Source organism: Laetiporus sulphureus (genome assembly GCF_001632365.1).
Source record: "Laetiporus sulphureus 93-53 unplaced genomic scaffold LAESUscaffold_41, whole genome shotgun sequence".
NCBI classification, from domain to species: domain Eukaryota; kingdom Fungi; phylum Basidiomycota; class Agaricomycetes; order Polyporales; family Laetiporaceae; genus Laetiporus; species Laetiporus sulphureus.
The window spans coordinates 173,109-194,718 of record NW_024468550.1 but is presented as its reverse complement, the minus strand read 5'-3'; the positions used below and the strand labels follow the sequence as shown (position 1 = coordinate 194,718).

At 53.2% G+C, this 21,610-nt stretch overlaps 6 protein-coding genes across 6 annotated transcripts; 3 read left to right on the top strand and 3 right to left on the bottom strand.

Annotated features, from left to right (window-relative positions):
- Window positions 1-3,645: 3,645 nt before the first annotated feature.
- LAESUDRAFT_729346 (malate dehydrogenase) lies at window positions 3,646-5,242 on the top strand. Its single transcript, XM_040909619.1, has 10 exons — window positions 3,646-3,704; window positions 3,755-3,810; window positions 3,860-4,027; window positions 4,079-4,086; window positions 4,142-4,157; window positions 4,213-4,361; window positions 4,414-4,537; window positions 4,589-4,906; window positions 4,962-5,063; window positions 5,117-5,242. The coding sequence occupies exons 1-10, from the start codon at window positions 3,674-3,676 to the stop codon at window positions 5,147-5,149; spliced, it is 1,005 nt and encodes a 334-aa protein (XP_040761052.1). The 5' UTR covers window positions 3,646-3,673; the 3' UTR covers window positions 5,150-5,242.
- A 103-nt stretch (window positions 5,243-5,345) lies between these two features.
- LAESUDRAFT_744688 (ras GEF) lies at window positions 5,346-10,780 on the top strand. The gene is made up of 6 exons (XM_040911327.1): window positions 5,346-5,898; window positions 5,951-6,104; window positions 6,164-7,667; window positions 7,724-9,781; window positions 9,832-10,156; window positions 10,207-10,780. The coding sequence occupies exons 1-6, from the start codon at window positions 5,562-5,564 to the stop codon at window positions 10,563-10,565; spliced, it is 4,737 nt and encodes a 1,578-aa protein (XP_040761051.1). The 5' UTR covers window positions 5,346-5,561; the 3' UTR covers window positions 10,566-10,780.
- A 625-nt stretch (window positions 10,781-11,405) lies between these two features.
- LAESUDRAFT_373322 (glycosyltransferase family 2 protein) lies at window positions 11,406-15,964 on the bottom strand. The gene is made up of 8 exons (XM_040902219.1): window positions 15,431-15,964; window positions 14,152-15,376; window positions 13,899-14,095; window positions 13,482-13,849; window positions 13,129-13,432; window positions 12,803-13,075; window positions 12,542-12,748; window positions 11,406-12,488 (listed from the first exon to the last, which is right to left on the bottom strand). The coding sequence occupies exons 1-8, from the start codon at window positions 15,665-15,667 to the stop codon at window positions 11,487-11,489; spliced, it is 3,813 nt and encodes a 1,270-aa protein (XP_040761050.1). The 5' UTR covers window positions 15,668-15,964; the 3' UTR covers window positions 11,406-11,486.
- A 591-nt stretch (window positions 15,965-16,555) lies between these two features.
- Window positions 16,556-18,312, top strand: LAESUDRAFT_762085 (uncharacterized protein; the record flags this gene model as incomplete). The annotated part of the gene is made up of 7 exons (XM_040913026.1): window positions 16,556-16,699; window positions 16,748-16,763; window positions 16,820-16,947; window positions 16,999-17,374; window positions 17,429-17,899; window positions 17,959-18,210; window positions 18,269-18,312. 7 exons carry the CDS (start codon window positions 16,556-16,558, stop codon window positions 18,310-18,312), a joined length of 1,431 nt encoding a protein of 476 aa, XP_040761049.1.
- Window positions 18,288-20,292, bottom strand: LAESUDRAFT_814789 (uncharacterized protein). The gene is made up of 7 exons (XM_040914626.1): window positions 20,225-20,292; window positions 20,134-20,176; window positions 19,806-20,081; window positions 19,684-19,747; window positions 18,815-19,636; window positions 18,727-18,763; window positions 18,288-18,672 (listed from the first exon to the last, which is right to left on the bottom strand). Exons 1-7 carry the CDS (start codon window positions 20,264-20,266, stop codon window positions 18,532-18,534), a joined length of 1,425 nt encoding a protein of 474 aa, XP_040761048.1. The 5' UTR covers window positions 20,267-20,292; the 3' UTR covers window positions 18,288-18,531.
- A 145-nt stretch (window positions 20,293-20,437) lies between these two features.
- LAESUDRAFT_704930 (RNA-binding domain-containing protein) lies at window positions 20,438-21,528 on the bottom strand (the record flags this gene model as incomplete). The annotated part of the gene is made up of 5 exons (XM_040906568.1): window positions 20,438-20,874; window positions 20,934-20,973; window positions 21,025-21,081; window positions 21,336-21,398; window positions 21,455-21,528. The coding sequence occupies 5 exons, from the start codon at window positions 21,526-21,528 to the stop codon at window positions 20,548-20,550; spliced, it is 561 nt and encodes a 186-aa protein (XP_040761047.1). The 3' UTR covers window positions 20,438-20,547.
- Window positions 21,529-21,610: the final 82 nt, after the last annotated feature.

The following is a 21,610-nucleotide window of genomic DNA, read 5'->3' as shown; positions in this document are numbered from 1 at the left end:
TGAGAGGGCCATATCATAGTGTTGAAATCATGGTCTTTGAACCAATCCTTGGCCTTCTTGCTGGTGTGCTTGGGGTCATTGTCTTGCTGAAACACCACATCCTCCACAATTTTGCCCCAATCCTCCAGGCTATTCTGCAGCTCATCCTCCAGAATGCTAACATAAAGGTCTGCATCCATCCTGCCATCAATCTTGCAGGCATACCCCACACCATCCCATCCCATACAGCCCCACATCATCAAGGATCCACCTCCAAACTTCTGGGTCCCTTCCACCAACCTATCACTGAGGCTCTCCCCTGGCTTCTTCCACACCCATTTCCTTCCATCTGACCCCATCCTGTTAATCTTTGTCTCATCTGACCATACCACCCTTCTCCAGTCCTCCACAGTCCAATATTGGTGAGCCAAAGCAAAGTCCATCCTCTCCTTTCGATGCCTCGCAGCAAGTAAAGGCCTTCTGCACTTTACTACAGCCTTCATTCCTGCCTTCTTCAACCCTCTTCACACTGTCTCTGCATTGACAACCCTCCCAGTAACATCTCCAAGAGCTCTGGCCATAGCAGGAGATGTGGTAGCCTTGCCAGTCCCAATGAGTCGAGTAGCATAGCGAAGATTGGTAGTAGAAAGAAGGGAAGGTCATCCTCCTTTGGCCTTAGAAATGGTGGGACAGTGTGTGGAGTGTAGTTTACTGATGTTCAAGTAGTGTAGACCAGTTAAAGCTTCAATTTCTCGAAGAGATTTGTCATTCTGAAGCAAAGCGATGACATGGTTGACAGTTTCAGTAGCAACAGCTTTTGGCATGATGTTGGTTGAGTGTGAAGAGTTGTGTATGGCTGTTTGTACATTGTTCATGTTGAAACATGAACATCAATCAATATTCCCACAAAGAACCCTGTCAACACATCAAGAATCACAATTTTCTAAGAACTTGTGTGTGTGCCACAAAACTGTTGATAAGAGTGACCCTCAAAGATTAGTAAATACCTTGGGATCAAAATGTAATAAAAATATGACCAAAACTGCATTAGAAAGCCATGATAATACACTTTCCAATGAGCCCTTATACAATGTAGTTGATCCATTGGTTGAGGAGATATTTATTATACAAGTTGAAGTGAGCAATCTTATCAACAGTTTTGTGTGTCACTGTATAGTTGAATTCGTGATGTTCCTCATCCTCAAAGTTCTCATCAGTTGCGAATAACAACTGAAACTCAAAATCTGAGGAACAGACACTGAGCTTACTAAGCACACAGACGAGGAAAGAAATGTGCTGCAACTGTGACTGCATCGCATTTCTTCTCCTCGTCAACATTTCACCATCTGCTCACATTGGGGTTTTCTCATTACAGCTTGTTTCCACAGGGTTTGTTCCTGTCCCTGGATGACATGACTGAAGGAGCGCAGCTGCATGCTGCTGGAAGGAAGTCACCCAAGACTTAGCAAGCAAGCGGTATCGAGCCGTTTGACCATACCGGGGAACCTCGCACCAGTCATTGACCTGGATGATGCTCTCAAGCATCAATGCATACTATGCAAATATGTTCATATGGCTGCTTATATGGCCTTTGTCAGGAAGGTGCTGAGGGAGAACGTTATGCAGGGGGACCCATGAACGTAGGCCGCGCAGAGCCACCTTTGCCCGACGTGCATTCACTAGCTACATGCATGCAGGTGAGTGTCTTTATCAGCATGCTGCCTGCCGCACAAAGATGCATATACTCACCACCAGCGCATTCTTCCCCTTCACACGGCGTTACATTGTTGCCCATCCATTGTCACCCACGCACGTCGACAGCATGCGGACGAGTAGCGGTGAGTCTTTCAAGGGCACGCCCAGCTGCTCCTGCATACTTGCTCTGATGTCTGAGGCCACGCACAGGTGTCCTGATTGCAACCACCTTGCTGCTTTGTGGGAGCTGAAAGGGTGGATCTCAGAGACAACTACTCAACAAGGCCACACGCATCACAGCTGAATGGGTATGTTGTGGCCTTGTGGGAATTCCTCAAGCTGCAGACTCCCTGATTGCCAAGCAGATCTGCCTGTCAGTGATTAAACAAGGGTGCAGGGACAGAGCAGTCTGAGCGCGATTTGAGACAGGTCACATTCGCTCCTCCATGTGCTATCAAGATGCATGAATGGCTGCGAGAAGGGGGTGCTGGGTAGAGTGGTCCAGCATCACTAACGTCTGTATGTTTGCATGTCATCAAGGTCCATGGATGATGTAAGGAGCCATGATTATTCAAGACATGGGCGCTCACTCCAGATGACTGAAAAAGGGATGCCAAAGGAGAGCTGATGGACATGACTTTGCAAGGCTCACATTCACTCATTCACGCACCGTCAAGGTAAGTGAACAGTGGAGAGGGTCCTCCTTGGCCATCGGAGTGTACCCAAATCTTGAATGTTGAAGGAGCAGAAGAGTTGTGCGAGTCCACGCTGATATCATTCATGCATGTGATCTTTCAAATGTAGATCGCATATTCATGTTGTAATGATAGAATGAATTTCTATTAATCCTAACGACGACTACTATGTGCTGGCTAGTCAATGATTTGTCTTCCTGTGCAATTATTTACCTGTACTGCCAAATTTTTACCTGAGGATGTGGTGCATTGCCCAGACATCAACTGACAGATGAGCCATTTTCTGCATTCTATCTGGCAGACAGGCAGCCTATCTGTACATTACCTGATGACATGGAAATATTGACTATCATCGGCTGTCCGGTGGTGGCAGGCCTGGCCTGATGATAGTAGTCAGACCCTCAGAGGTTGCAGATCTGACTTATTTGTCGGTTACCTGGCAGGTGGGGTAGTCAATAGCAGATAATGTACGTTGGGCATAGTCAGGCCCAGATCGGTGGTCAGGCTTTTTGCTGATGAAGCTTCACACTACTAATTGACAGTCAGAATTGATTTATATGGCTATCCAAAACTGAGTGCTCAGGTGAGCAAAGTCCTTTTAAAGGAGAGGGCCACCTGCAGGGCATCAAAGGAAGGCATGAAGGCCAGAGCATCAAGAGAAGTATAGATGATAGAGGCACAGGCACTGAAATGTGTATCATAAGATCAGATATGAGAGTGCATGCTTGGATGAAGCCATCAGGGGTTGAGGGATGCAGGCATTGAAGACCATGCAATAAAATGCATGAAAAGTTGAGCCAGGAGGGTGCTATGAAGGGCACTGATGGGTGCTGAGCCAGTGATGACTGGGGCACATGCAAGATAAGTGCAAAAACTATGCAATGAGATTACACAAAAAACTGGCTGGACAAGAGAATGCACCACACACACTGAGCATGAGCAGTGCACTGTAGAAAATATCAAAGATCAACACCACGGGCCATGCTCAGGCCACCATAGTATCCGGTTGCAGCCTGCTGGCATCTTGCTAGTGCTCGAATTGGAGTCTAAGCCATCAATTTTTGGGGGTTAAGTTTTGAACATGTATAACACCCTTGTGGTAACAAAACTACCTAGTTTTCTCGTGGGGGGTTAACCGCGGGATGCAAGCGTGACGGAGACGCGTCGGAATTCACGGGGGAAGGCCTGATCGATCGTGCGGGCCAAGTGACCCCAGGTCCGACCGTTATAAGGTTCGGTATCCCACTTGGCCGGTCGCGCCCCAACCCCTCCTTCGCTCATCTTCATCCCATCCCCGCTGTAACATGTCCAAAGCTGTCGTTCTCGGAGCTGCCGGTGCGTGCGTTCATCGTCTCTTGCTTCATCGGCTCTGATCCCGAACGCAGGTGGCATTGGGCAACCACTGTCTCTCCTCCTCAAGTGCAACCCGCTCGTCAAGGAGGTAGGTTCGCCATCGGTTGACGGTTTGACCCGAGCTCATGAGCATACAGCTCGCGCTGTACGATATCGTCAACACGCCTGGGGTTGCGGCAGATCTGTCCCACATTTCTACGCCGGCGAAGGTGCAAGGGTACTTGCCTCCCGATGACGGATTGAAGAAGGCCTTGGCGGGAGCTGACATCGTCATTATCCCTGCGGGAGTACCGAGGAAGCCTGGGGTATGTGCGTCAATCCATATCTGTATCGCTCATTCTGAGTGATCTCTACAGATGACCAGGTCAGTAAGTTGTCTCTGCCGCACCCTGCACTAGCTAATGAGTCTTGTCGAACAGAGATGACCTTTTCAAAGTATCACTTTCTCTGTTCCCTTCTCTGAAGGATCGTACCAATCAATTTAACATAGATCAATGCCGGTATTGTGCGCGATCTTGCGAATGGCATCGCGACCGCTGCGCCCGGTGCTGCGGTGTTGGTCATCTCCAACCCCGTCAACTCCACGGTCCCAATCGTTGTAGAGGTCTTCAAGAAGCACGGCGTTTTCAATCCAAAGAAGTAGTTATTGCGTTACAGAGGCCGCAATATTGTCTCATGCGCGTCTCCACAGGATCTTTGGTGTCACTACGCTTGACGTTGTACGCGCATCCACGTTCGTCTCTGAAGTGCTCGGAGACCTGTCTCTGGCTCCGTCAGTCAAAGTCCCCGTGGTTGGAGGGCACAGTGGTGTCACGGTCGGTGAAACCGTACTCAGGTGTTACAGATGTGATTGACCTTGCCTCCAGATCGTGCCGTTGTTCTCCCAAGCTTCTCATTCCCTCCCGCCTGGCTTCTCCAAGTCGTCCCTCGAGGCTCTCACGAAGCGCGTGCAGTTCGGAGGAGACGAGGTCGTCAAGGCGAAGGATGGTGCAGGTTCTGCTACTCTATCGATGGCCTATGCTGGCGCGGATTTCGCAGACAAGGTGTTGAGGGCACTGAAGGGCGAGAAGGGACTTGTGACTCCCAGCTTCGTCCATCTTACCGCCGACAAGGCTGGAGGTGAGAAGATCAAGAAAGAGATCGGGAAGGAGATCGAGTACTTCTCTGTCCCGGTCGAACTTGGGGTAAGGTGCAAGAACATATTGTCTAGCTTGCTCTGACGTGGACGATCTTTGGCAGCCGGAAGGTGTGGCCAGTCTGCAGAGCCTTGGACCGATCAACGAGTACGAGAAGTCTCTCATCGCGGCGGCCGTGCCTGATCTGAGTGGTAACATTGACAAGGTGAGTGTCAAGACTACATCGGATTGTTCGTTCCTGACTCAGACGCTCGACAGGGTGTCTCCTTCATTGAATCTTCCAAGTTGTAGATGTAGCCGAAGCAGACGGGAGGAGAAATAGTAGAGTATTGCTGCGTCAATTGTACTGTATAAAAGAACTGTTATGAAGTTGAATGTCTCAGATTATACGGACATCTCGAAAGAGGTGCCCTGATGACTTACACCGCCAGCAAGGCACAAGGTTACATAAGCAGTATCCTTGGGTCGATGTTGCCTTACCTTCGATCTTCTACGAGTACGACTCTACTTGACCTGTTATTCCCCTCCAACCTGCGCTGCTTGCACTACAGAGCCGAATTCGTAGCTGAGGTGGCGTATCTGTTCTCCATTTCAAAGGAAACGCTCATCCACCGAGCGAGGGTGTCTGAAGGGTCGACTGGCCTAGCTTTCTCCTTGTCATGTTCTACTAGACGCCTCATTCTCCTACAGAAACATCTCTCTAATGATTGCTCCGCTTGACTTGCACGACAACAATGACTCTGGATTCTCCTCGATGCTGCCCGAGCTGGCTGAAGTATGTCCGACCCTCTTCTCCGCAGAGGAGTCCGCTCATTTCGAAACTGAGATCTCGATGGATCCTGTAGCCGGCTCTGTGCCCGGTTCTCCCTCTCCCTCGTTTCCGAGAACGGGAACTGATACGCTCTCCCCCAATGTCTTGTCGCCCTCTTCAGCATCTAGCCCATTGCCTGCTCTGGATGCCCATGGTGAAGCAGCCACCTCCGGATTACAGTTCGATGATGTACCTGCTGACATAGCTGCCGCTGACATCTATATTGCGCGTAAGTAGCCACTGCCGATCACTTCTGTTACGGACGCTGACTGCGCGCGTAGCTGACGGAACGTTCATCGAGACCTCCTCCGGTGCTGCTGCGCGATGGCTTAAGAAACGTTATGATCAGTACCTCGGCGTCGGCAAGGACGTCCGTTCGCCATACGCCATCACCGCGTTCATCAATCAACACGGGAAGGAGATGTTTCGGGTCGGGTATGTGCAACGCATGTCCTGTGATCTGGTATGCGAGACTCACGGTGGGTGCTGAGCAGTGCCAGAGATCTTTCTGCTCCGGCCGCGGCTGCTGAGGAGATTGAGAGACGTACTAACGGGCACGAGGCCTCTACTCATCCTCCTCACCTTCCGCCGCATGTGTTCTCCGCACAGGTTAGGCGACGTTCTCGCATGAGCGTCCACTCATTTCTCCCCTCCGCGGTCTTCAAGAGCACTGGCATGCCCGTGATCGTTCCTGTAGCGCTAGATGGTAGTCGCTCTCCTCCCCTCAGGAAGCTCAGGAAGACACGCTCAATACCGAACATTGGCGGTGGTTCCGATGTGTCTCCTCACGTCGCTCACCGTACTTCAACTGGTCGACCACATGCGCATAGCGTGTCAAGTGCTGATATTTTCTCCCCTCCCATGTCCACGCCCAATTCCAAAGCTGTGGAGCCTGGTAGGGATATCTTCGCGGATGTCATGCTCTGGCGCACGCTTTCGGCGTCTCCTTCAACGTCCAGCTCTGTGCTGCCTCCCTCGAGCGGTGTCCAATCTGCAGGTAATGGGAGTACGAGCGAGCAGAATGGAGCCGAGGAACAACATATCATTATGCACCCATTCGGCCTTGGTGTCTGCTTTGACTCACCGTCGTGGCGCGCGACTCCTCGGTCTGATTCCTCTCCTACGTTGCGTGAGATGCAGTCTTTCGAGTCTGGCCTAACTGCACGAGCAGATCAGCGGTCTACTCCAGCAGGTGACGGTACACCTCGGATTGCTGATCGACCTGACAAGCCTGATCGGCAGCCACCAAATACTGATGCCCTACCATCAACTTCCTTCATCCCTCACCTAGGAGCACACCGTGCGAGCGCGCCGTCAGAGGAGACGAGCATGCACTCACGGTATTCAACAGAGGTCTTCGAGGTCCTGCAGACCTCCCGAGGTTTACCTGTCTTGGAGCGACTGTCGCCAACGTCTCATCAAACGACCATCAAGCTGTCGCTGAAATCAGACGACAGCGCGGCTCCTCGCGATGATCCTCGTTTCGTTATATGGGGAGAAGTAGAGCCGGATGAAACCGATGAACCGATGCGGACTAGTACGCGTTGTCTGCCATCTAGACAATCTCGCAAGAATGGGATGTCAAGAGCGACGTTCGCAATGAGCCGATCAGAATCATCATCGGACCAAGCTACAGAAGGGCCTACCAGGATGCTCGTCGCAGCGACGATCGAGAGGTGGATCGCTCAGCTCACAAGTGATCTGAACTATGACGAGCTGCTCGCTTTTTTCCTCACGTACCGGACTTACGTCTCTGCTTTGGACTTGGGCCATCTTCTGATCTGTAGATTCCACTGGGCACTGGGCGAGCCGAAGAATGCCCGTGATGAGATGGTTCGCCGCATTGTGCGTGTCCGTACGTTCACTGCGATGCGTTATTGGGCGGTGACCTTCTTTGATGCCGACTTTGTCCCAAATCGGGAGTTGCGCATCCTATCTGCTAACTGGCTTAATTCCTTGAGACGAGATCCGATTCTGCAAAGGCACAAGGATGCGTTTGTAAGCATCGGATGCGGCTGCCTCATAGTGTAGGAAGCTCACGAGGATATTTGCAGAAAATTGTTCGGCAACTCCGCAAGGTGTTCTTGGAATGCAAGGATGCTCATCTCCGCAGGAACACGAAACAAGCAGGGCAAGTCCGCAACGCAGATCGAACTGGCAACCGAGTGCCCGCCGTTGACTCATCATCCCATGCCCACTCGCTTGACATGACGGGACGGTCGTCCGAGGGCAACGCAGATGATTCCGATATAGACTTGGACTTCGATGATGGATACGGTGGCACTGAACATAGTTTAGGTGTCAACGCGCCTTCGTCTAGCCGGAATACCTCTGGTCCGCTTGATCTCGCTATGCTCCGTCAGCCCCTCCATCTTACATTCCTTCAGTATGGAAAGAAGAGCTCGATATCCGCCCTATCCGCCGAGGTGCCTCCTCCGATCCTCCTCCCGGTGCCACACAGCACGTTATCCCGCGTTCTGGTAAACACAATCGGTCGGCTTGGGCGGTGGAAGCGCGTACTCAATCCACGATCGCCTGGTCGGGCAGTCATGAACCCATGTGTTGATGTTTCTGCCTTCGATGTGGAGGCTAGCGAAACTGGCGACCTGCTTTTGGTTCGTGGAGGCGTTGAGCAGTACTTAAGGATGGTTGAGAATCAGTTCTCGCAAGCTACATTGGTTGATGGACACCATTCACTCGGATTTCCCTCTGTCGCGACACACACTCAAGCTGACTCAAACCCGCCCAATGATGATTCACAGCTACAATTAGATTCGAATGTTCGTGCCGATCCTGGTGAAGAATTGCAACATCCAGATGAAGACTCTGCCCCCGCATCGACGTTACCCTCTCGGCCCATTTCTACTTCAACTCTCTTCGTCGATAATATTGAGACCTCTACCACACCCGCTCCTAATAACGAATCTTCCTTACTCAAACAGCAACTGGACGTCATATCGATCGATGAAATGGATCTATCCGACCTCTCATCAGAGGAAGATGCCGGACTCGCCTCTCCTCCCGGCCTCAGGAAATTACCTCGACGACTGCCTACCAGGCGTGATTTTGAATTTGTCCGCCATTCCGTCGATAGCGTCTCTTCGATGGGTATTCGCTCCCGGGAGTCTTTCATGTCTACCGGGTCGACTACATCTGTGGGACCTGATGTGGGTACTGCCATCCAACAATGGCAGATGAACGCACTCGTAGAATCATTAAGCGATGATGAAGGAACAGGGGATGTTGAGGCTGCACTTCGTCGCCTGGAAGGACAGATCAGTGAAGAGCATCAACGTGCGAAACAGTCGAAAGTTGACAGATGGGTTCGGGCGATACGGCAGCGTGGCGCTGCTGGTCGTGCAAGCCCTGATCCCTCCGACCACTCGTCCGATGAGGATTATGGAGAGCTTCGTCATTCCTCGCAATTTGGGGCACCGGAGGATGGCACATACCAATTTACCGATACTTCTTCCCTCAGCGAGAGCAACGGTGCTGACGTCCCCGTATGTTCTATGGAGTATGTCGAGGTCGAATCGACCGCTCCTCTCGCGCAAGAAGCAGCTGACAATGTTCACTCTCCGGTCGCCAGTCCGGGCTCTGCGAGTCCTGTGACGGACACAAGGCCTGCTGTAGAGGACGCTGTCCCGCTTGAGATTTTGCAGAGCAGAGTCGATTGTGGGCTGCTGCCAAACTCGAACGCTAACAACATGCCGCGTCCGATCGCGGTAAGCGACACGTCAAGCCTTGCGCACATTCTGCTGCCCGAGAACGTCAAACGGCATTACTCGTTTGTGCTGAACTACCGCGCAGAGACACTTATACAACATTTCTGCATGATCGACCGCGAATTGTTCCTGAACATTCGCTTTGAGGAGCTGGTCTCGCCGCATTTTGTAGGTCCTGCACATGACACGAATGTCCTTGACTGGGCGCACTTTTTGAGGGAGCGAGCTCGTCTAAAAGCGGAGGGTCGGGTTGGATATCAAACGGCGTCCCTGACTGTCGTACGTGGACGATTTAATCTGACAGCCAACTTTGTGCTGTCGGAGATCGTGCTCACGCACCCGAGCGAGCGGATACGCGTCATAACGAAGTTTATACGCCTAGCTTGGGTAAGTCGGTTCAATTCTAAGGGTTGATTCATGCTAAGACTTCCATACAGAAAGCATACGAGTTGAAGAACTTCAACATGCTGGTAGCTTTGGTAGCTGGACTGCGGAGTCATTGGGTCCAGAAGGCCATGAGGCAATCTCCAGATCGATTGCGAGTTAATGACCAGCGCATTCTCAATGACCTTACGAGTTGGACGTCCAAGACCGGTCACTTCATGTACATTCGACAAACGGTGGAAGCTTTGGCCGAGGCGAAGCCCATCGAGGTACGATCACGAGACGCATCTGTGGCCAGTACAGATAGACAGCCTGCAAGAAGCAGAGCTGTCCCGGAAAACAAGCCCTCCTCTCCTCCGGCTTGTGTGCCCTTCTTCGGTGAGTCCATTAAGCTCGCCGTTGTGCTTATGCTTATATCGTCCACATAGGTGTCTACCTTTCTCAGTTGCAACTCTACACCCATCTGCCTGACTTGATTGATCCCACGGCACCACACGAGCCTGTGGGTATTGATCCCATCACGAATACCTTTGATGCCCCCGCACACCCAGAAGTGTTCTCAACTCTTGCGCCACTGCCTCCCTCGATGCAACTGGAGCCGCTGATCAACGTGCACAAGCAACGGCTCATCGCCAGCGTCGTCAAGTCGTTCGTCGCCGCCCAGCACCTCGCGTCGAGAGTGCAGTATCCGCTGGAGAAGAAACTCTTCCAGAAATGCCTCAAGCTTCGCGGACTGGATACGGACACGCTGGAACGCGCACTCGCCCTGTATGCTGATATGAAATGACTGATCTTTCACGCCCACATACGATTTCCCATGCTATTAGAGTGTATGCCTAACGTCGGTTATGCCATCTACGATTGGATGTCGATATCACTGTTGTCATGCTTTTCCGTTTGTACTCTTCAAATTCGCTTACCTCTGTATTGTATGGGACAGGAGGTGCGTAGCGTGACCTCGCGTAATAGGATTTGGTGAAGCAAGGCGGTTGTTACCCGTGCTGTTATACGTTTGAACGGTATCGAGCGTAATATCTAGTCGGCGAACATTCCATCTTGCGTCGGACCACTGTGTTGAAGATGGTCGATGACCATCTGCACTCCGAGCGGAAGGTGACTAGTTCTTATCTCCAGACCCTGAACTTGCTCACCGGTGTTCTGATCGCCGATGCTGGACACTCTCTTACGCCATACAGCTCGTCAAATGCACTGTTGAGTGCGTACGGTTTTATAGGATATGTCTCATGGCTGGTTCGCGTTTTTCACCTGTACCCGGAACTGTCTCTGCTGGGACAGCTGCGATAATCATTAGTAATATGAGTCCCCCAGTTGCGGATGCTGCGCAAGGAGTCATAGCACATTTTAGGTCAGATTTGAGTACATCTGTTGCCTCCGATCCAAAACTTCACTCCTTAGAGGGTGATACCAGTCATACTCCTGTCTTCTTCCTTCATTGAGATGGTAGGGTCGTGGGGCTTCGTTACCCTGGAGACTTTGCATCGGCTGAAGCGCCGATGACATTTATCGACGATGTAGAAGGAAAACGGCTGACTTACCATCATCACCAAGAGGCATATTTGCTGCAAAAAATAATACAGCGGAAGCTCTAATCATACGATGTTTGGATGTTGGCTATACTTCCGTTTTCTCTCATCCACGTTTCTATATAGTACATTATAACGGATCAAGACAGTCCGATATAGGTAAATCAATACACAACCATTGCTCCCGGTGTGAATGGGAGCTCTCCTTCCACGTCCTCAATCATTGTCAACCGCTTGCCACCGTTTCCACTTGACCGGCCCAATCTTGCATTGATAGACTTTGCCAATGCTATTGCGCCCAGGCCCATCTTGCGATCCTCCGCGGGCGTCATTGGCAGCTCCGAATCGACCATAGTAGAGGTTGACGCCACAGAGACCTTACGAGAATCAGCGACATCCGTGATTGTGGGTGCCAAAGAGGGCCTGCGAGATATGCCAGTATCCACGGCTGTGGCACTCGATGCCAAAGAGACTTTGCGAGGCTCGGTAAAGACCTGCGAGAAATAATCTTCTCTTTCGTCTGACGGAGGTAGACTGATGAAGATAGTCGGTGGTGCTGTGTGCGATGTCGCGGGCTCTGCAGAGGTATTTTCCAGAGTCGGTGTCACGATTGAAACACGGGCATCGGGGGCACCGAGAATGACTTCGGGGCCAGTCTCCGATTCCGGAACAGCCACCTCAGAAGCCCCATCTTCCGCTGTGACAGGGGCAATCGATATGGCTTGCTTCTCCTTCTCCGCACGCTTTCCGCGACGGAGCTTCTTCAGACCAAGGCGCTTGGATGACTTCTTGCCAGCAACCTTCTCCACGTCGACGTCCTCCGTGGATACTCTTGCCTCACGGCGCTCCTTCATCTTCTTCCTCAGCATGTATATCCCGTACTTGGTCTCGCCAATGATGACATCGGAGTATGCCTGGAAAGTGAGCACCCCACCCAGGATGCCGACGAACCAAAACAGCGGCTGGTGGAAGATGGTGGCAAGAAAGTAGGCCAGTCCGATGGTGAGAACCAGATACCACACCACCAGATGGCCGATGTGCGTGGTACGAGACAAGAAGCTCTCAGGGCGCGCGAATTCAGACTTGGAGCGAGCAGACGTGCCCCAATTGGTGATGTGGACTGTGAAGCATGCGAACAGCTTGGATGGGAGCAAGCCGAAGAAGTACTGTGATTGGCCGAAGTCAGCACAAGTCGACTGATGCTCGACAATGCACGCACCATAACACCATAAACACCGAAGAGGAACTGCCGGGGATCCCGCAGGCAGATCACTCCGTAAATACTCTTAATAAGAGCGACACCAAACATTGTGGCAAGCCAGATGAGCGGGCGGATCCAACTAGAGGGCTTGTACAGCATGCTCACGACCGTCGCCGTAAGCACCATGGGATACAGGAACTGCTTCGTGGTCTCCACGGTCAACCACTGGAACACGCGTTAGGTCGAGGCTCAGTGGAATGACGAAAAACGAAGACGTACGAATCTGTGGTAGGCAAAGCTCTTCGGAAACCAGTACGCCTCGCGGAAGAAACTCTTTGACCACCGAGTCTGTTGTTTGACCCAACGCACGTAGCCAGCCGGCGTGTCACTGTCGCACATAGCTAATTGGGTGTAGCCCGTCTTATGCCCAAGAGACAGGATGCGGTTCGTGAGGTGGCGATCGTCACCGAACGTCGTCTCCTTACCCAAAAAGGTTTGTAAGATCCACGGACCGAGGACGGACATAAGATCTGAGCATTTATAAAGCCCGAGCTGCTCAGGCCTCATCAGTAAGGGTGTCGATTACACCACTGATTGCAACTTACCGGACCAGACAAGCAACCAACACAACCGAACGCGCTCTGGCAAGCACGCTCGACGTTAAACGCAAACCAGTATCGGATAGAAGACATGAGCGCAAGGAACGAATCTGACTTGTTCCAGATGCGGACGTCGCCAGTAACACCAGCCAGGCGGCTGTCACTAAAGAGCAGAGCCATCATGTTCTTCACCGCGTCGGGGTACACATACGTGTCGCTGTCCGTGGTCAACATCGCATCCTTTGTTCCAAGTGCGTATGCGCCGACTACAAACGCCGTAAACATCGCGTGGCGCTTGTGGCCGTGAGGTCTACACCAGTCGTCAATATGAGTGGATCGCACATCAGGACAAAACGTACTGAGAAAAGCAAATCCCCTTCCAGTCTGCCCATCTTTCCTCGGTCGCCTTCGAATGCACGTAGTTTAGCATGTGGTTCCATGCAACCTCGTGCGCCTCCTGCTGGCCGGGACGTGACTTCTGCGTGAACCACATCTTAACGTGTTCCCAGCGCGTGAGGGGCGGGTGGGCAAGCGAATTCATGTGCTCCCAGTATTTTTCTTTGTACATCACCGAGAGCAGCACCGGAAGATGTGAAATGAGGCGCTGCTCCTCGGGGAACGCCTTTCCGAATGCATTCGCCATGTCGAGGTCAGGGCCATCATTGCCGTCGACGACACCGATGATGTGCTTGATTGGGTACTCTTGCGCCTGCAGAGATTTGAGACACTGGTTCGGATCAGTATCTGATGCGCTGGCCGATTGCACGGGCACTTACAGCCGTCCAGGCTTCCTCATCCTCACGATAGCCGACAACAGCGATACTGCACTCGGGAAGGGGTTTGGGGTTAGTGAGCGGGAGTTGATCCTGCACCTCCAGGCGCTCTGCAACAGCCTTCACGATAGGCGATGCCTTCGTCACTTTAACGACGCTACGGCGATTAAACGACGCCGCGATTGTCTGAACGATAAAATCTATAAAGCGGTATGGGGTCAGCATTGGACTCGATCAGGCGGCACAACGTACGCACCGACAACGAGCAATAGGCCGTACATTCCAAAACTCCACGGACCGACGCGAACAATTTTGAGCCGGAGTCCGTAGCCTACCAACAAGCTAATCACGACGCCCAAACTGATGGATATCTTAAATCCCGCAATCCACCGGTTGAAGCTCGGTGGCTCGCGCTCGACGATGTTGTAAGGCGGAGTCGTCCAAGGGTGCTGGGCCTCGGGCTGATCTAACAGCTGCTGTTCCGCGAGCGGAAGGGTAGCTGTTGATGCGCTCGGCGCGACGCACTCTATTTCGGGATCGACATACTCGAGCGCGGGCGGGACATCGGGAGGAGGGCCAAGTTCTTCGTCGTATTCGTCATCTGATTCATCGTCGGACTCGGACTCGATATCGACGGAAGTGTTGAGGGAATCTGAACTCTGGGACGATCCTTCCGGCGAGATGCTGACGTACGGATGGAGGTTAGGCTGCGCATCCCGTTGCTCAACGAGAATTTCTCTGCTGTCGCTAAATGGATTGTGGAGGTCGACGACCGACACGGACCGAGAGAGGGGCGCCGGCGAGCGAATGCGGTCAAAGTCGATCGCCTCGTCGAGGTTCCTGCTAGCTGGTCGGCTCTGGCTCTGGCTGCGCAACGAGGTGCTAAAACTGCGACGGAGATCGGGGGTTGAGGAGAATGCGCTGTTGGACCTGGCCAGCGTGCTCGCCTTGACAGGCTGAGGCACCGCAAGAGTAGGAAGCGCAACAGACGTAATGCATGAGGTGGATGAGGTGCGCGGCAGCGGGCTAGCAGACGAGCGCTGTCGGAGGCGGTCGGCCCACTTCGCGCTCGACTGGCGTGACAGCGGCGGGAGAGGTATGGCATGCGCGCCGGAAGTAGGCATCGCAAAGTCCTGCGTGATGACTGGGCGACGGACGGCTTCTTCATCGTGAACGTCCGCGGTGGATTTGATGGGTACATCATCGTCATCCGCAGCGATGTCCTCAATGGATGGCAAAATCGGAGAGTCGTCAAAGGTGGTTTCGGGATTTTTGGAGTCAAGTTTTTTGTCGTTGCTGGATATGGATTCCGTGGGAGAGAGGTCGACCGCTGTCGAAATGTAATCTTTGGCAAGAGGAACTGCAATTTCTGTCTCGGATGCAGAATCATTCGCATACGTCGAGTCGCTGCTATTCAATCTGCGATCGCCACCTCGCCACCTCACTTGTAGCTTACTTTTACCCTTGTCTTGCGAAGCAGGCTGCATTTGGCTACATGAATACGTATTAAAGTACAAACAGAACGACTGGCGTACCTTTGCAAGTGAAGGGACCTTGGTCTTGCTTGAGAACCTGAAAAATTTCGGTCTTCCACTAGGGGTCAGAAGCTGCGATTGCTCGTCCACATCACCACTTGGGGTGGTAACGCGCGAACGTTGGGGAGTCGTGGCTGCCGAGGAGTATGGGCTCTTCGATCTGGACGAAAAGTACGAGGGTTCTGGTTGCTGGAAATCAGCACCCTGGGAGTCGTTACGAGATGCGCGAGTGTACATGTTGAGAAAAGAGTGGGGAGAACGGATGAAGAGGGTCAGAAGGTAAAGATGAAGAAGAAGGGAGAGTAAGTGATGACCAACGCGAGGCCGAACGGAAAGTGGAGAGGCATAGGCGGAATCTGGGGCCCTTATATGCTGTTAGAAGCATTCTAGCGTCGGATTACCAGATCCGTTGGATGTGGAAAGGTCGGATGGCTATGTTCTCCGTATCCGCACATCCGGGTGCTCCGCACCTGATGCGATATTTAGCATGAAGCAATCTAACGGTCATTGGTGCCTGTGCCTCGACAGGTAGCGGATGTTTACTAGTTGCAGCGTTGTAAATTGCTCTTCTGGATGGTGTGGTTGTCCGTGAACCCAGAAAGTGTCGGAGAGTATGGGTGGCCCCGATTGAATGCGTACCTACCTAAAAAGGCAGGTAGTGTAGTTGCCGCGCGCGGATATGTACAGCGATTCGAATATGAACTGACCTGCTTTCCATTTCCGATCGTTGTGTGTACTGAGCCAGGGCTCAGAGTCACTCCGCCCGCATGCCTTCCGTGCGTGGACCATGGCATTCGGATGGCGCCGTGCACGGAATCCGCTACAGCATTTAACACGGCCGTCAGACTTGAGCTTGACGCCTGGAGTTTGAAACAAAAACGCACTTGATGATTTTTACGCAACGTTGACGCAGCTATGTACTGAGCAAACGCTGTTTGTTGCAAAACGCTGCCATAAGAATGCTCACAAGTTGGTCGCCGGTTGCAAGAGCATCGTCGTTATGGTGTGACGATCACGGGCATCTGTCACACCTGCAGTCACGCTCAATCCTGAAGTCGAGTCGTGCGCGCGCGTACCCACCCATCTTTCTGTTCCCCTTCCGCTGCTCAACTCCTACCGACAACCATGCCTGGAGACGAGACAGTACAGAAGCCGATCGACGACTCCGACAGCGAGGGCGAGGACAGCGACGTCGAGGAGTCCTTCCCCGAGATCAGCATCGATCCATCCACATTGACACCCCTCTCTCCAGAGGTCATCTCAAAACAGGTACGCATCGTGTGCTGTGTACGTCGTCATTGCTGATGGCGCATTCAGGCAACAATTAATCTTGGTCCGTAGTTCATTTATGGTGCGTCCAGCTGTCTACTAACCCGTCGTTTTATGCAGGAACCATTGGCCATGTCGCTCACGGAAAATCAACGGTCGTCAAAGCGATATCTGGAGTTATGACCGTCCGATTCAAGAACGAGCTGGTGCGGAATATTACAATCAAGCTGGGATATGCCAATGCGAAGGTATGTGGTGATATCCTCCGTGCGCGTTTCCCCTTCATGATGTCCACCTAGATCTACAAATGTGAGAACCCCGCCTGCCCGCGTCCGGGCTGCTATCGTTCATATCGCTCCGATAAGGAGGACAACCCTCTCTGTGAGCGCCCTGGATGTAATCACCGTATGAAGCTCCTTCGACACGTCTCCTTCGTCGACTGTCCCGGTCACGATATTCTCATGGCCACCATGCTAAACGGCGCGGCGGTCATGGACGCCGCGCTGCTCCTTATTGCGGGCAACGAGACGTGCCCACAGCCGCAGACCTCAGAACACCTTGCAGCCGTAGAGATCATGAAGCTCGAGAACATCATCATCCTGCAAAACAAGGTGGACCTGATCAAGGAAGCACAGGCGATCGAGCACCAAAAGAGCATCGTTGCATTCGTGAAGGGTGCGCCGTGCCAGTAATTTCATTTTGCACCAATATCTCATAATTCTCGCACAGGCACCGTCGCTGAGTCCTCGCCTATCGTTCCTATCTCCGCACAGCTCAAGTACAACATCGATGCAGTCAACGAGTACATCGTCAAGCGGATCCCCATTCCCGTGCGCGACTTTACCGCGGACCCGAAGTTGATCGTCATCCGCTCCTTCGACGTCAACAGGCCTGGCGCGGAGGTCGACGAGCTCAAGGGCGGTGTTGCAGGCGGCTCAATTCTCACTGGTACTCTGCGTCTCGGACAGGAGGTTGAGATTAGGCCAGGTATCGTCACCAAGGATGCTCAAGGCAGGAATAGGTGCAAGCCCATCTTCAGCCGCATCGTCTCACTGCATGCGGAGAGCAACCACCTGCAGTTCGCAGTCCCCGGTGGCCTAATTGGTGTCGGTACGCGGATTGACCCGACACTCTGCCGGGCGGATCGTCTGGTTGGGCAAGTGCTCGGAGCTGTTGGCAAACTGCCGAATATTTACAGCGGTATGTAGTTCGTGCGTCCGTATTGGCTCCGGTTCTAAGAACGGTTGGTGCGCCCATAGAACTGGAGATCAGCCTCTTCCTGCTGCGACGATTACTCGGAGTGAAGACGGAGGACAAAAAGCAGACGAAAGTATCGAAGCTCGTCAAGGGAGAGTTGCTCCTCATCAACATCGGCTCGACGTCCACCGGCGGGCGCGTTTTGAGCGTCAAAGCGGACCTGGCCAAGATCCAACTGACATCGCCAGCGTGTACAGAGGTTGGTGAGAAGGTCGCACTTTCTCGTCGAATCGAGAAGCATTGGCGGTTAGTCGGTAAGCAGCATCTGTCTTACCATTGTCATCTGCGGATATCTAAATCTTCGGGCTCCAGGTTGGGGTAGCGTGCAGCGCGGAACGGTGCTCGAAGTTGACTAAACATATACATACATTGTATACTCTTTCACTAGTTGACCCCTATCTTAGCACATCCGTTGCTTTGCACAATGTAGCGTTAGACTGTTACTCTGATGCCATCTCCTTCCGCTGTATGTCGACTTTTAAGCCCAGTCCGGGTGTACACCAGCTAGAGTTTGGCGTGAGTTGTATAAACAAGGATGCCAAAAATACATGAAACATCGAACTCAAACTCAAGGATCATGTTGATGGAGTATCGGGACGCTGTACTAGATCAAGCTCTCGCATATCCACCCCGGCAAATGAGCGGCTCTTGATGCGTCGTGTCTCCAGCTCGCGCTTGGCCAGATATAGGTGCATTAGCTTCACACAATCTTTGGCCTGCAGCAAGAGATATGAACAGGAATATAATGCCGGACTGAGATCAAGTCTTACCACCAAGAAAATACCAAGTCCGATGGAGTTTCTCCACCTGTACATGACATGTCAACATCAGAGGATGCAGGTGCTGACGGACACTCACCAGACGGGGTCACACTCTTGCCAGGATCTCGTTCCTCCGCATATGAGGTCCAACGCCGTCCGCATCCCTAGCCCAATCTGCTTGAGGTACCCCATTTTGCTGAAGGTTTGACTATCGACCCACGCATCGACCGGCGGGGGAACCGGTCCCTGCAACGGTGGACGCACGGCCAAGAACCGGCGCAGGAGCTGGAAGTGCTTCGACAGCCGGTACAGTATCGCACCCATATAATTCGCGATAGCGGGCATCATAAGCGCGCCGCCAATGAACCGTCCCAGGGAGGCATTCGTCACGCGCAGCGTCCGCTCTGCGACGTGTCCAGGGTCGTCCGGCTCCTCCTCGCCCTGCGCCTGCTCCCCGCCTTGCGGTCGCCGATGATCGGCGGGTTCGACATTCACGCCGATGCGCGCCCGCAGCGGGACGGGTCCGTCGCCGCCAAAGTCCCAGACGACCTCGCGCAGTGCAGGGCGCATGCCTGGCTGTGTTCCCATGATCTGATGTTTTATACGTGAGTATGCGCGCCGGTAGAACGCAGTGAGGATAGGGAAGAGCATCGTGACGACAATGGGCGACGGCGGCCATGTGAAAATTACATGTGAAGGAGCGGGCGGTGCGCGTACGGCAGGAGCCCAGCGCGCGGCGATGACGCCTGTTGTGGAGGCGACGGGCGCGGAGGACGGCCATGCAAGGAGGAGAGGGACGAAGGGGAGGCTGTCGAAAAAGCGTGTTCGGGAGAAGATAAGGCTGAAAGGGATGAGGGGCAGGTCCATGTAGGCATGCCATGGCCAGTTGCTCGGGTCGTCGGTGAGCAGGATGTTGTACCTGCACCGAGTCCGTTAGCTGTATGCACACACAAGATACCTACGCACATCTCCTTGCCCAGAAATTCCTGAATGGCATAGGCACCGTATGAGGTACAAATGATGTAGATTCCTGCTCGGATAACTCAGCATGAGTGAATGCACCATCAGACATTCGCCGTGCACCGCACCGAATCCAAAGGACACGATGATTCCCGCCAGCCCCGCCGCACTGACAACCTTTCCTGCGACAGACAAGCTCGCATTGACATGGTCAAGCAGCCGTAGGATGAACGGGTTATCGCTTTCAAGCTCGTATGTGGCGCCACATTGTGGGCACTTCAGGGCATTCCTCGCACGCGCCGGATCCTGCTGGGCGGCCTTGATCCACTGGAGGAGACACGACTCGTGCGCAACGAGCGTGCAGTTGCAGGGATGGACCCATGCCCGGCGGGGCTCTTGAGGATCTAGCAAAGCAGTGTCTAGCTCGGCACACCGTCTCATTTGAAGGACCCATACTGTCAAAACGCTCTTCCTCCCTGCAGATGAAGCACAGCTTGACCTAGAGTGTGTTCAGCAACGTTCAGGATGGCCTGCGCGATATTCGTACCCTCAAGTCATCAACTGTGGGGATCCGGGTCGACGGATTCATGATTTAGATCCAGTCCAAGCACCTTGCAGCGCCTCAGCCACAATCATCAGGGAAACAACTGAGCGCCAATATTCTCAACGAAAACAAGTTCTCGTACATGGCGTCGCTGATTTTGCGGACGACGGCGGCGGATAAAACCTCGCTAATGATATGTCTTTTCGATCACATATTCGGCACTATGCTATGTACAGGCTAAGACAACTAGACGAAAACCGGTCTTCCATATGAGTCGAAATGCATCTTTAGGAGGGCAAGCGTTCAACGTTCGGGACAAGGAAAGTCTACTGCTCGTACGGAGGAGTCTGAGCTCGGTCCTCTTCCATTTTCGGCTCCTCTTCAGCGAGAGGTGTCTTTGCTCGGTCTCTCTTTTCGGGCGTAGGGCTCCTGCGCCTCTCGGGAGTTCGGCTACGTCTGCGCCTGTCTTTATCCCTGTCAGCATCTCTGTCCTTGTCGCGGTCATCCCGGTCGCGCTCCCTCTCGCGCTCACGGTCCCGGTCCCGGTCCCGGTCACTGCGGCGACGAGGGCTGCGAGAGCGGTCCCTGTCACGACGTGGAGGAGGCGACCTCCTGTCATAACGCCAAATGGACGATGGAGGATTCTTAGCCCACTATGATTGAGCCGCTATTGTCAGCGCCGTATTAGCTGTTAGCTAGGATGAAACCTCACTTGAATGCTCAAGCGATATCCCTCGAAGCTCCTCCCATGCCTGCACGCCACATGTCAGCAGCAACAGCGCAGCATGAACGTGCAGGCTTACATATCGTAGTAGGCGTCTTCGGCATCGCGCTGGTCTCGGAATTCGACAAAGGCGTAACTGCGAGGGGGGTTCGAGAGGGCACGTTGAGCGAGTGATGTTCTGGGGCGAGACGCGTGACATCGAACGATCGAACGGCATTGTGGGTCGTGAGCATCGCGACGATGCTTCGCGGGCCAGCGCAGGCTTCGTTCGTTACTTTGCCTCGGCATGCGACAGCGGGGACGGGCGCTCGGCGGGCACTCGCACGGGACAACGGACGTTCGAGGCCATTCGACTAGAGAAAAGACGACAGGTCAAGAAAGTGCACTCACGGGTTTGAGTTGGCGTGCGGGTTGCGGGGAGCAGGAACGTCGCAGCGGATGAGGGGCCCGTAACTGCGCGGCATGAGGCATTGAGCGAGTTCCGTCGAGCTCGACAAGGTAGGACTCACCGTTCAAACTCGTAGGCAAGGTCGCGGGCACGAGTCGCGGGGTGAAAACCACTCACAAAGAGGATGCGTGGCATAATTGGTGCCAGCAGTCGCCGTCGTCGATAATGGCGGAGCGAAAGGCGCAGACCACGAGCAGGTCAAAGGCCGAGTTTCCGG